At 29.5% G+C, this 14,002-nt stretch overlaps 3 protein-coding genes across 3 annotated transcripts; 1 reads left to right on the forward strand and 2 right to left on the reverse strand.

The window, feature by feature from the left end:
* The first annotated feature begins 5,388 nt into the window (after positions 1-5,388).
* LOC113381984 (3-hydroxyacyl-CoA dehydrogenase type-2-like) lies at positions 5,389-7,100 on the forward strand. The gene is made up of 5 exons (XM_026620600.1): positions 5,389-5,512; positions 5,655-5,819; positions 5,969-6,133; positions 6,372-6,609; positions 6,850-7,100. The coding sequence occupies exons 1-5, from the start codon at positions 5,504-5,506 to the stop codon at positions 7,038-7,040; spliced, it is 768 nt and encodes a 255-aa protein (XP_026476385.1). The 5' UTR covers positions 5,389-5,503; the 3' UTR covers positions 7,041-7,100.
* An 8-nt stretch (positions 7,101-7,108) lies between these two features.
* Positions 7,109-9,536, reverse strand: LOC113381983 (E3 ubiquitin-protein ligase RNF14-like). Its single transcript, XM_026620599.1, has 8 exons — positions 9,374-9,536; positions 9,231-9,317; positions 8,800-8,956; positions 8,361-8,730; positions 7,995-8,153; positions 7,736-7,929; positions 7,461-7,633; positions 7,109-7,383 (listed from the first exon to the last, which is right to left on the reverse strand). Exons 1-8 carry the CDS (start codon positions 9,470-9,472, stop codon positions 7,219-7,221), a joined length of 1,404 nt encoding a protein of 467 aa, XP_026476384.1. The 5' UTR covers positions 9,473-9,536; the 3' UTR covers positions 7,109-7,218.
* Positions 9,537-10,992: 1,456 nt separating this feature from the next.
* LOC113381985 (ero1-like protein) lies at positions 10,993-12,888 on the reverse strand. The gene is made up of 8 exons (XM_026620601.1): positions 12,780-12,888; positions 12,409-12,531; positions 12,210-12,349; positions 11,974-12,128; positions 11,651-11,912; positions 11,312-11,526; positions 11,161-11,242; positions 10,993-11,087 (listed from the first exon to the last, which is right to left on the reverse strand). The coding sequence occupies exons 1-8, from the start codon at positions 12,855-12,857 to the stop codon at positions 11,030-11,032; spliced, it is 1,113 nt and encodes a 370-aa protein (XP_026476386.1). The 5' UTR covers positions 12,858-12,888; the 3' UTR covers positions 10,993-11,029.
* Between the last annotated feature and the right edge of the window lie 1,114 nt (positions 12,889-14,002).

The following is a 14,002-nucleotide window of genomic DNA, read 5'->3' on the forward strand; positions in this document are numbered from 1 at the left end:
ACATTCGATATCCGGACATTCGATTATCCGGACATTCGATTATCCGGACATTCGATTATCCGGACATTCGGATTTATCCGGACATTCGATTTATCCGGACATTCGATTATCCGGACATTCGATTATCGGACATTCGATTATCCGGACATTCGATTATCCGGACATTCGATTATCCGGACATTCGATATCCGGACATTCGATTATCCGGACTTTATTATCCGGACATTCTATTATCCGGGACATTCGATTATCCGGACATTCGATTATCCGGATATTCGATTATCCGGATATTCGATTATCCGGACATTCGATTATCCGGACATTCGATTATCCGGACATTCGATTATCCGGACATTCGATTATCCGGACATTCGATTATCCGGACATTCGATTATCCGGACATTCGATTAATCCGGACATTCGATTATCCGGACGTTCGATTATCCGGACGTTCGATTATCCGGGACGTTCGATTATCCGGACGTCGATTATCCGGACGTTCGATTATCCGGACGTTCGATTATCCGGACGTTCGATTATCCGGACGTTCGATTATCCGGACATTCGATTATCCGGACATTCGATTATCCGGACATTCGATTATCCGGACATTCGATTATCCGGACATTCGATTATCCGGACATTCGATTATCCGGACATTCGATTATCCGGACGTTCGATTATCCGGACGTTCGATTATCCGGACATTCGATTATCCGGACATTCGATTATCAGGACTTTCCGGACCCCGGAAAAACTTCTAAAAGTTAGAAAAGTGTTGGTGACATCATCTTTTTGGATTTAATTTACATTTATGATATATAATATAATTCCGGATAATCCGAATTCCGGATAATCAAAAGTCCGGATGACCGAAAGTCCGGATAACCGAAAGTCCGGATAACCAAAAGTCCGGATAACCAAAAGTCCGAATAATCGAAGGTCCGGATAACCGAAAGTCGGATAACCGAAAGTCCGGATAACCAAAAGTCCGGATAACGAAAGTCCGGATAATCGAAAGTCCGGATGACCGAAAGTCCGTATGACCGAAAGTCGGATAACAAAATAGTCCGGATGACCAAAAGTCCGGATGACCGAACGAAAGTCCGGATAACCGAAAGTCCGAATAACCGAAAGTCCGGATAACCAAAGTCCGGATAACCGAAGGTCCGGATAACCGAAGTCCGGATAATCGAAAGTCCGGATAACCAAAGTCCGGATAATCGAAAGTCCGGATAACCGAAAGTCCGGATATTCGGATAATAGAAAGTCCGGATATTCGAAAGTCGGATATTCGGATATTCGAATATTCCGAGATTCGGATATTCCGAGATTCGGATATTCCGAGATTCGGATATTCCGAGATTCGGATATTCCGAGATTCGGATATTCCGAGATTCGGATATTCCGAGATTCGGATTCGATATTCCGAGATTCGGATATTCCGAGATTCGGATATTCCGAGATTCGGATATTCCGAGATTTCGGATATTCCGAGATTCGGATATTCCGAGATTCGGATATTCCGAGATTCGGATATTCGGATATTCGGATATTCGGATATTCGGATATTCGGATATGCGGATATTCGGATACGCGGATATTCGGATATTCGGATATATTCGGATATTCAGATATTCGGATATTCGGATATTCGGATATTCGGATATTCGGATATGCGGATATTCGGATACGCGGATATTCGGATATTCGGATATTCGGATATTCGGATACTCGGATATTCAGATATTCGGATATTCGAATATTCGGATATTCGGATATTCGGATTCGATATTATATTCGGATATTCAGATATTCAGATATTCAGATATTCAGATATTCAGATATTCAGATATTCAGATATTCAGATATTCAGATATTTCGACATTCCTATACTCCGATACTCCGATATTCCGATAGAGCTAAATGTACAAAAAATGGCAGTTCTTGAGAGAACTAAGTGTCCGATTTGAATGATTCAAAGAACTTTCTGCTTGTTTTAACAAAATAATTGCTTTTGGGGAAAAAATTGTTTTAATCTTTTTTTCATTTTTTTTTTTTAAATTTTTAAGTTACGAAGTTTCAAGTAACATTCGATGAATAAACAAACAATTATCTGACTACGTTCAGTAAAATTCCCATCTACTTCATCATTTGTAGAAATGTATTTTTTTATGTCTTTCAAAAATTCGTTATCGGCACCTTTTTACCCTATAGGCGGGGTAACTTGGAACGGTCAGGTGGCAAATACGTTTAAAACCTTATTTTAATTCAAAGGTATTTACAAAATAATTACATTTTTAACTAATACTAAAAAACTACTAACGGAAGAAAATGCTTTTATTATGGATTTTCAAAGATTACCGATATTTTGTCAATACAATCAAACTGGAAGTTTTATATACTTTCTATAGAAAACATGGTAAAATCCAATCCAAGTTTTTTTTTGTCTTTCGACTTATATTGTCGTAAAATATTCGCGCAAAACATCCTATTAAACGTAATTGAACATCATCTGTCAAAAGCATTTGACATTTCACAAAATTGCCACCGTCCATTGTTCTATTTAAATTACGCTTCTACAAAAATTTCAAATTATAAATGTAAAGTTTCTACGCGGATTTGAAATAATTTCTCACCTTTTGGACATTCTCTGGATTGGCACGAATTTTTCAAGACTAAGACTGGCCAAATCGATTCAGCCGTTTTCGAGTTTTATTCGGACATTTGAAAAGAGAGCTCCATTTTTATATATAAGATTATAATGTCTAGTAATTAAAATTTATTAATTATAGACCATTATCAATTGAACGAAACTGGCGTTAATGTGCAATTAAGTTATTGATTGTCCTTACCGGTGGTTCAGCCATAACAGTTTCCATTTTGCGATCGGCTTGAATCGCAAAATCAGCAAACAAAGATCTCATAACGAACTCTCCTGGCAAAAGATCAGATCCCGCTGAAGATTCAGTTTGCACAGGCGTAACTAAAGCAACGCGCTCTCGGTTCGCACCAGCGCACCACGGAAGCAGAGTACCACGACTGCTGCCGCTGCTTACCGTAGAATGTTTGCTTTCTGGAAATAAATACACATAATAAAAGTTATCTATATTAATTAAAAGTATTTCATATAAGATCATTTAATATGAATGTGATTGTATCAATAAACAAACATAGGGCAAATGTACTGTAACGTTTCGCACTTAAGAAGTTTTTTTATTATTGATGTAAATCAAATAATTGTTTTCTAGTTTTTATTGAATTATTTTTCTCCGAAAAACTTCCTGATTTAGAAAAGATATTATTGAAATAAGTTTAGCGCAGCAATATAAAATCATAAATATGTATTTTAATTTAATGAAAATACTTAAAAATACATTTCTTTCTCCTTTCTGCCATAATAAATACTCTTACTTAAAATACAGTTGTGTTATAACCATGATTAGAAGTTACAGGTCACAGCATGATCAAATTTATATAATCAATTTTCATAATATGAAATACTGATTTATCTCAGAAATTATCTTAGTATTAAGACAACAAAAATATTTTTGAAATTTTCTAACCCATTTTCGGTGCAGAAGACCAGCTTGATGAATTATTTCCAGCATCACAGTATCACCGATACCAGTAACATCAGGTGGTCTATCACCTCCTGCAGAGGAGGAACCTGATATCTGCTGTTGGTACACTTGACTGTTGCGCTGATAAGATGAGCCATCACTTCCACGTGATGTTTGCGACCCACTGGAAGCTCGGCCATGTCCTGCTACATGGCTAGACTCATGATCCGTATCCGAAGGCGTGTCGTAGTCGTATGAATCTAAAACAAATAAAAATTAATCTAATGCTGAAAAGATTAAGATATAGATCAAGATAATTCTAGTAAAAAATCCCAATTAATAGCTTACATATGAATTAATTAATTTATACAAAATTAATCAATCACTTGTATAGTAAATTAACAGAAGCCTAAATTATTCCGCCAATTATTGTATTTGACATTTAATTTAGTTACCACTGATGGTTATTAATCTTAGATTTGAATCAATTTTAATATTAATTAAAATAACGATATAAATAAAACGTAGTAATATTTAGCCATTTTGTCAATCATTCATTCAGAAGTAGAATTGTAGGATTCAATTCCATGAAGAATAAAAAATACAGAAGATAATTAAAGTTAATGAAGAAATAAAGTTATATATTATACAAAAAATATATTGCACAAAGTAATAATGTCAAAATGAACGGTTTCACTCACCATTTTCGTTATTACTGAGATCCATTGTCAGATAAGACCACAATTTATATATTTATTAAATAAGTGCCAAAAATAAAATTACATCTACACTTCTAAACGCATTTTTTCAAAATAAGTTATCGCCCTTACTTAATTAGATCTAAGAGCATTCAATTATGAAAAAAGGTTATAATGTAATATATAACTAAAACATGAATTAACTTAATTCCTTAAGCTTAACGCATGTTTTCTAAACGCATCATTTCACAATAACACATTATTCAATCGAATTTTGCATGAATGTTATTAATCGCTTTGTATGATCGTAGCTGTCAAATTTGTTTAACTACTGTCAAAGGCCGCACAGTGACAGTCGTAATGCCAACCTAAGAAACGAAAACAACTGAAATACAAAGCCCGCTAAAATATAAATTTATGAAAAAATAACACATAAAATCTAACATTATAAAATTCATAATAAAATTTAAACAAATAAGAAGTAAATTCATTAATGTTTTATCATATAAAATTTTATATCATATAAAAAAATTATAATATTTAAAATAATAAGTAATTACAATCCTAATTTAAAATATTAAGTAATTATAATCTTCATTCACATAAATTATATTTTGTAAATACTTTTACCTACAAGCAATTTAAATTTGACTAACTATTTAAAATTTGCTATTAAATGCTTATTTATCTATGATTTAAGAAAAGAACACTATATAAATTTTGTAAACACCGCCACACTCTGTTTTCCAAAGCAGACAGGGCATTTCTATCTAGGAAATCGAAATTCAGTAATCATTTTCGATTAAATTGAATTAATTACTATTGAAATAATTAAAAATGGCTAGTATTATGTAATATATACGTAATTACTTTTGTAATAATTATTTTTATAAAGATTGGTTTTCATTTAAATTCAAAAATGTAATTGCGAGTTTCAATATTTCAAAAAAATTAAATCAATTATTTGATGAATATTTTCCTAAATATTTCAATTGTAAATTTACGTGTGCAGTTATGCATCGATTATGCTTTATTAATTTTAATTTATTCAACCAAAACAAACTATCAAAAGCAATGAAGTTTGACCCTGTTTATTGTCAAAGGTCTTTGGCTACTTTGGAATATCACGCGGTCAAAACAATGTCATTCAAATTTTGTAAAATATTATCTTGAAAAGACACAGATTAGATTTCATTTTATATATTTTATATTCACAACAATTTTTTCAAATCATCTCTCAAAATGTTGAAGGTGGGATAATATTTTTGTACTATCGAACAAACATAAAAGTTTGAATTATAACCTAGTTATAGAGCATCTAAATAATTTAATAATATTTTTAAATTGTTTTTTCATCCTTTGTGGCTTGAAATTTAATGTCATTTCTTTTCAGGGCGTTGTAGGTCTTGTTACTGGAGGTGCTTCTGGTTTGGGAAAGGCCACTGTGGAGCGAATTGTGCAACAAGGTGGCCGAGTAGTTTTATGTGATTTACCTAAATCAAGTGGATCTCAAGTAGCTAAAGATATTGGAGATAATTGTTTATATGCACCAGTTGATGTAAGTATTTCAGAAGTAGATCATTTTTAGAAAAACAATAGAGTTTATGCAGTTTTGAGATGTATATATGTATTATTGTAATTTTTCAATATCTAAGAAATCTTGGCCTAAATATTTGCACGTCCAACTAACTTACATTTTGTTATTAGGTCACATCTGAAAAAGATGTTGAGGAAGCAATAGCATTAACTAAAGAAAAATTTGGTCGCCTTGATGTTGCTGTAAACTGTGCTGGTATCGGTGTAGCATTTAAAACATATAATTTCAATAAGCAGTTGCCTCATAAATTAGAAGATTTTACAAAAGTTCTAATGGTAAGTGAGTCATAATTACTTAAAAACTTGAATGTAATGAAATCCAACTTTTTACAAATAGATGAATCAATTCTCATTTAACCGGCTTTTCTAAGAATCGCTTTGCGTTTATTATCTGAATTTTTTTTTAAAAAAATATATTATTTAAAAGCAATAACATTTACTTAATGATTTTTTAAAAAATTTGTTGCTTTACAGTACTCGAATGGTCTTACATTTTTCATCATTAATTGAATAGGTTAATACTGTTGGAACCTTCAATGTAATTCGATTGTCTGTTGGATTGATGGGAGTAAATGAACCTAATAAGGATGGTCAACGAGGAGTGATTGTAAACACAGCAAGTGTTGCTGCTTATGATGGACAGATGGGACAAGCTGCTTATTCTGCGTCCAAAGGTGCTATTGTTGGAATGACACTGCCTATTGCTAGAGATTTAGCGAGTCAAGGCATTCGAGTGGTCACTCTGGCACCAGGTATTACTGGAAATACGATTATTTAATTCTGAGAATTTTAATTTTTAACGAAAGAGAGTCTTCAAAGAATATTATAAGAAAGTAATTGCAATATTGAAGTTCTATAATTTTAAGACAACTTCTATATTGTTATAAATTTTAGACTGTTTTCCTGTTTATTTCAAATGAAGAGTACAAGAGCTACTATTTAATGAGAATTTATAAATAGCATACCTCTTCTTAAGGCAATTTTTTTTTAAGGTTTATTCAACACACCACTTCTACAACAACTTCCAGAGAAAGTAAGAGCATTTTTGGCAAAAACTATTCCATTTCCTCAAAGACTTGGAGAGCCCTCTGAATTTGCTCATATGGTACAAACAATTATTGAAAATCCTCTTCTAAATGGTGAAGTGATTCGAGTTGATGGAGCTTTAAGAATGCAGCCTTAATTGAAAGACTACTTTTAAATAGTGTTCATTATGAAAATATATTTTTTAAACATAGGTCTTTTTACATTTATACAATTTAATATAAATATAGGAATTATCTATTTATACAAATAAATTAAATAAAATTGTTAAAAATATAGTATCAAAAAAATAAAATATTGTTAAACATTTCATCTACTTAATCATCTTCAGTTCTTTCATGCGGAAATAATTTATTATAACATCTTGAAGCAGGATTTGCAAAATGATCATATGGATCACCTCTGTCTAAAACTGAAGAACATAAATAGCAAAAAAATGTCTGGCATCTGTTACATGTCATCTTATTGCATCCCTCCGATTTCTAAATTATTTATGTTAATTATAAATATATGTATTTTGTCATATATAAATATTAGGAAATAAATTAATGTAAGCTACCTCTATTTGAACTCCACATTTTGGACATGGTTTCGTGCTATTGTTTATAGTTTCTTCAGAAGCATGATCTTCTAATAACCTTTTAATATACTTTTCACCATACCTTTTATTTATTTCTTGTCTATATTCATCGGTTCCGTTTTGATATTTTTCAATGACAGCTAATCTATCCTCTGAAAAAAACGCATTTAATAAAAATATGTTCAAATATATATTTGTATTTCACGAAAATCTTACTACACACATTTTTAGATATATCTCTACATAACACTCACCTTGTTTTAATTTGCAAGGTTCCACACCGTGATATACCCTTTTGCAAAGTACACAAAAAGAATATAAGCAATTTGGACATGAGGCAACGGCTTCAGATGGGTCGTAAGTAACAGGATATTGGCAAACTACTCTTGGGCAATATATAATATCCATCATCGTATCTAATGTTTGACTAAGCATAAGCTTTTCAAATCTAGAAAAATTTCAATTATAAGAGAACAATTAACAATTGAATTATTAATGTTATTTTAAACTTACTTGAGAAAGTTTTCTTGCGAAATTAAATTCTTGATTTGAGCTATGCTGATTTCTTGCTTGCAATTTATTGCTGGACAAGTAATGCCAATGACATTACCATCTTTAATTTTTGTTAATAAATATTCTGACACACATAATTTACAAAAAGCATGGTCACAGCTATAATCAAAGTATAAATTTAGATTATAATAATTATTATTTCAAACCTACAGATCTCATTTTTGAATTGAAATTTAAATATTATTAATTATAATATTTCACTAAACTTTCCAAATGATTACTTATTAATTAATCAGCAAAATCAAATAGTATTCAACTTAAGTATAAACTAAAATCCAAATTTCTAATCTGAATGAAATATATTACCTGAATTTGATGCAATGTGCTCCTGAATTGGATACAAAACATATTTCACAAAATACATATGTTAAATTAAATTCTTCTAAAAGACATTTTTCATTATATTCTTTCAAATTAGTGATGAGCATGTCTATACTTCTATCGATTAAAACTCTTGAATCTTTTGAAGTTTTTTGAGAAGAAAATGATATATCTATTTTCTCGGTATTGTTTATTTTATTCTCTTTTTCATTATCAACATCTGAGTCATTTGTGGTGATCGGAGATTTTTCAGAATTTGTTTTTTTCCTTTGAGTTATATTAATTTCCTTAATTTGTAAAAATGTCATGGTTTCATGTTTCAAAAACTGCATCCATTTATACAAAACTTCTTCACCTGTTGTAATAATATATAAATAATATCTTCTACAAATAAGCTTAATTTATTTATTATCATTAGTTTTACCTGGATCCGTATTCCAAATTTCATCTAAATAATCACAAAGCTTTATCAACTGTTCATGTGTAAGCCAGTTACAACTAATAACAAATTTCGGAGACACAGATTTTGGATAATCTTTAGGCAATTGAAAATTCAGCCTTATTGGTGGTAAATAGGAAACCTAAATAGATTCATGAGCAGACTTTAAACTAACTTTAATAATAAAATAATTAATAAAATCTTTGCTTTTAATCTTTGGTGGTTGGCTTAAAGAAAGAGAATGTCCTTAATTCAATCAATTTGTAATAGAATTATAAAAATTATAATGTCAATTCGAATAGAATAATCTATAGCAAAAAAATATTATAATTTTTATTTAAATTTTCTTTGTTCAACTTAAATAAAAAATATATAGTATCTTAAATAAAAAATTCATAACCTCCAAAAAAACTCACCGTTATTGAAGATGTTTTATGTGATTTGGGATCAACAAAAAAGACTTCAATTGGCGATGAATCCACGCATATATCGGCATATCCGACCTAATAAATAAAAAAATTAAAATACTCCATATGATATATATGGACATAAAACTTACAGGAATTTTGTCAGGAATAGAATAAGAAAACTCATTCTCCCCACATATGCTTTCTAAAGTAGATAATTCGTCACACTGTCTTTCTTGATTCTCATCCATATTAGAAATAATTATCTTTTAAACAATCTGTATAACGATATATAAAAAGTTATAAAATATAAAATACCATCATATTGTGCAATATTGAACTGTCAGCTAGCTGTCAATTCATATTGTAACTGTCAATGATATATTCTTACCGATGAATAGAGGGAAACACCATTTAATTTTTTTGTGTAACGGCCAAATATATTATTTTGATTGCTTTTTCACTGTTCATTATTTTTTTGTTGGGAAATGGGAAGTCTTTGTGTAGGTATTTCTTTTATTTGAATACTTCTTACAGACCAATATAAAAATATATAAATTAACGACGCGATTCGTCATGCATCAATTTTGAACTAATTTTAAATTGCGCTAGAATCCACTTTCATTTCATATTAATTTAAATGTTCAATGTTCACTAATGTAAATTTTTTTTAATTAGTAATTGATATAAATGCGTTATCTTGCCAAGTCTTAGGCATTGAGAAACAAATTTTTATATTTTGTGTCTCGTCAATATTTTTGGGGTGTATTTATCTTTTTATTTTCGGGTTTTTAATCTTGTTCTTTTTGGAATTTCTAGTTGGTCGTAGAGTTGAGCGCGTCCTGCAGCAGTCATAGATCTTGTGACGCGGGTGCTCGGAATTTTGGCATAGTCTACAATTCTTTTCAACAAAAATGAAAAAAATCAAGAAAATACAATTATTCGCTTCATTATTCAGATAAGTTTTATAATTTAAAATTAAGAAATGTCAGTTACCTTTGAGGGTGTGGTTGTGCATCAGAATTTGAGTGAAAGTTTGAGTTTGAGTTTGAGTTTGAAGTGTCTAATGTCAGTTGTTCTGAATGGATAATGTGATTCGCACATTTTCTGGATCGATTCCGAAAAAAGTTTGTGATACTTAATACTATGAATATCAAAACTGTTCCACCAAATATTGTTTTGATTAAACAATTTGGATCAGTACTACTTGAACAATATAGAAAATTATTTGAGTTCATATTAGAAAGCAAAAGTAATTATAAAAGTAGAAAAAAACAAAAGTATATTCAAATCATGACAACCAAGCAAAAATAAACCTTTAGCGGTAGTAAATATTCTGGTCACGTGACAATACTTTGGCGCTGCAGTTGCACGTCAAACGATCCCGCCATTTAAATTTTTGCGTTTCATAATTTTAAAATTATGAAACACGCGCACTTCATTTGAACTTAATTTTCCATATATCGACATTGAATTAAGAAAATACTAAATATATAGATATTAGTTTAAAATACCAGTGTGATATGTGTAAATTATATCTAATGCAAACGTTTTTTTTGTTAAGAGTGTTTGTATATTTACTGAAACCAGCTTGACCTAGTGGGAATCATGTATGAAGAGCTAGCAATCGATGTGAGTTAATGTTAATAATAGTTGCTATTAAAAGAGTAATTGCGAACATCATATTTATTTAAACAAATATTTTATAATAAACATCTTTGAATATAATAAATAATTAATAAATATTTATATTAAAACATTATACCACTATGTGATGTAATCTTATAACTCGACTTATATAGTATGTGCTACCTTTTTTTCTTGATTGTTCTGAAAGTTTCCAGTTCATTTATGCTCGTTGATAATCTAAAATATTTATCAATATAATTTTAACTTGATATTATGACAGAGTTGTAATAAATTGTTTTGTCCTATTTACCTTCCAAAAGCATTAAATAGTGATACAATTTCAGTTCTTTGTAATTGAAATTTACTTCGTCCCAAAGTTACCAAATCTATTCCTAAACAAAAATAGTTATATTGTAAAGTACACATATTATTATTACAAAAATAAAAATCACCATTATTACCATATTCATCAAATGAATCAAATTTTCCAGAGAATAAAATTTTTAATGCTGTTCCTAATCCTTGAACTTGAAGCTTTCCCCAAAGCTTACACTTGTCACAACCCACACAGTCCATTATACGAGAAATATTTTGAAAATGATGTTGGAATTCTCTTTTTAATTTTGTTGTGTGACCATTGAACATAGTACGTTCATTAAAAGGAGTAGGAAAAGACCTGTAATAAAGTAGAAATAGAAATAATATTGCTTGATATTAAAAATTATATATTAAATATGTAAGCCTAAATAAATGGCTATAGTTAGTATATTGTACCAAAAAAGTCATATATAGGTACTTACTGAACCACTTTTAACAAATCGGTAATAGCTGCTTTTACATCTTTATCCTCTGATTCATTGCCAGTAAAATACTCTTCTCTTAATAAATAAGGTGCAGCTTTTGATAAAGCTCTTAATTCTACTAAGTATATAAAATATAAATTTCTTAACCAATGAGGCCCTTCACCATTGGTATAATCTGGATGAAAACGATGCCTAAATTCTTCTATATTAGGGCCCCAAAGTCCAGTTGTAGGGCCAACAAACCCTGGTTGTTCCTTATCTAAATAAATATATAACAATAATTATATCATAGAGATATAATAAATATTTTTACACTTTACCTGATAATAAGTAATTAGCACATAAATGAATATTTATACTAGTGTGCAACCCTGACAGTACTCTATAAAATGCTCTTTTCTCCAGGCACATTCCATTCTGGGCCGATAAAGCATTATAAGGAATAAAAGAATTATAGTTCATGCAATTTTTTGGTCTGAAAATAAAATTTAACATAGAATTGTAAAGAAGTTCAATTCAAATTGAATTATTGAAAGACAATATTACAATAAAATACCTAAAACAATTTTCCATGTATATGCTCCTCCAAATTCTATTTGCAGAAAATCCTTTGTAACCCGTATACCTTTCAGGATTTAATAATAAATCTACATATTGAGCTGAAGGTTCATCTTCATCTAAGAGACAAAAATTATCCTGAAATTAAAAACTCAATAAATAAAAGATGATAAAAAATATTTAACAGGTATATTTACTTGTGCATCATCATGTTTAGCCCATTCTTCAAATCCTTTGTGAGCAGCTGGACTAATGCTCATATTTAAATATCCCAGTCTGGTATCAAAGTCATCACAGAAAGTTTGAGATTGATCTGGATCCTAGGCAACAAAGAAAATATGAGTGATATGACAGGTGCAAATAGATTACTCATAAATGAATCACCTTATTTCACTGATAAATGTAGAGATAAAAACAGGAAATTTAGTATGACAAATACTAATGAAGAATATATGTATACATATATAAAGATTAAACAAATTCAAACTATATCCCAAAATATGACTAGTAAAAATGGCATGAATCTAAAATATTATCTTAGTAAGAAATACAATTTTAAAAACAAAACCTGATATCTTTGTTTCATTCGTTTCAGACCCGCAGGAATATCTTCTTGTTGGCATGCTTCTACATGGCAATGTGACATAGCACATCGACTGTCATCTACCCAAAATGGACATTTCTGAAAACAAACATAAAATTATTTTGTTATCTATGCAAAATATCTATAATTTATAGATAAAAGGTAATAATTATGTAGATGATTTATTATGAAAAACCAGTGATAATACATTATCATATTTCAAATGCTTACGTTCAAAACTACATATTTTTTGTACTCATTGAAATAAATATAAATGAAGCATTTTATTATGAATCATTTATATTAAATTAATTTTTAATGTTGAGATAAATCACTTCATCAGTTATTGTTTAGTACAAACTAAAAGTACGTAAACTATTTTGTATTAATCTTTTTTGAACAAATTTCTGATTTAAATTTGTAATAACAATATTCTTATTGATATAATAATACATGTATATAATAATACATGTAATGCCTGCGGGCATTTAATAATTAATATAAATAATAATAATAGCGCTTATTCTGAACAACATCAAATCTTTTTTAGAAATAATAATATAATGTGATACTCGAAGAAGGAAGACAGACATTTAAATGAATGCAATAAAATATTTGCTACAAATAATTTGAACAAAACAGGAATCAAATTAGAATATGCAATGGATTAGCAAAATAATTTAAATTAAATAGAAAATTTTCAAATAAATATTTTGATTACTATGAAAATGGAAAGAAAATTTACAGCATTTCAGAAGAAAAAAGTTAGAAAGCTAATATTGAATGTTCTACTATTGAGTAGGTATATGTAATAAATTTTATGAACTTTATTTAGACTTTTTTGTTATTTTATTTTTAGACTATATTATATGTTGCTCACATATCAAATATCAAAAAGTGTGAACAAAAAAAGCAAATTTTCAAACAGGTGCACAATTTAGTTCTACAAAAACAATAACATCCGTCGTCTATTTTATTTTCTATTATTATCGATACAATTTGCTAATAAAACTATTTTTTCAATTGTGATCTAGTTAATAGTTTGAATATTAATAATGATATTTGACTAATCAGCTATGAATCATAAGTTTGACAATACTAATAGAAAGTCAAGAGCATTTATAATACAAATGATAATCTAGCAAACTTACCCGGTCTAGTCCCCTTTGTAAAATCTAAAATAATCTTTAATGAGCAAACTCTGTAGT

The sequence above is a fragment of the Ctenocephalides felis genome, unplaced genomic scaffold (assembly GCF_003426905.1).
Source record: "Ctenocephalides felis isolate EL2017-DRISC unplaced genomic scaffold, ASM342690v1 CF-g0.4_SCAFFOLD_03238, whole genome shotgun sequence".
In the NCBI taxonomy this organism is placed as follows: Eukaryota; Metazoa; Arthropoda; class Insecta; order Siphonaptera; family Pulicidae; genus Ctenocephalides; species Ctenocephalides felis.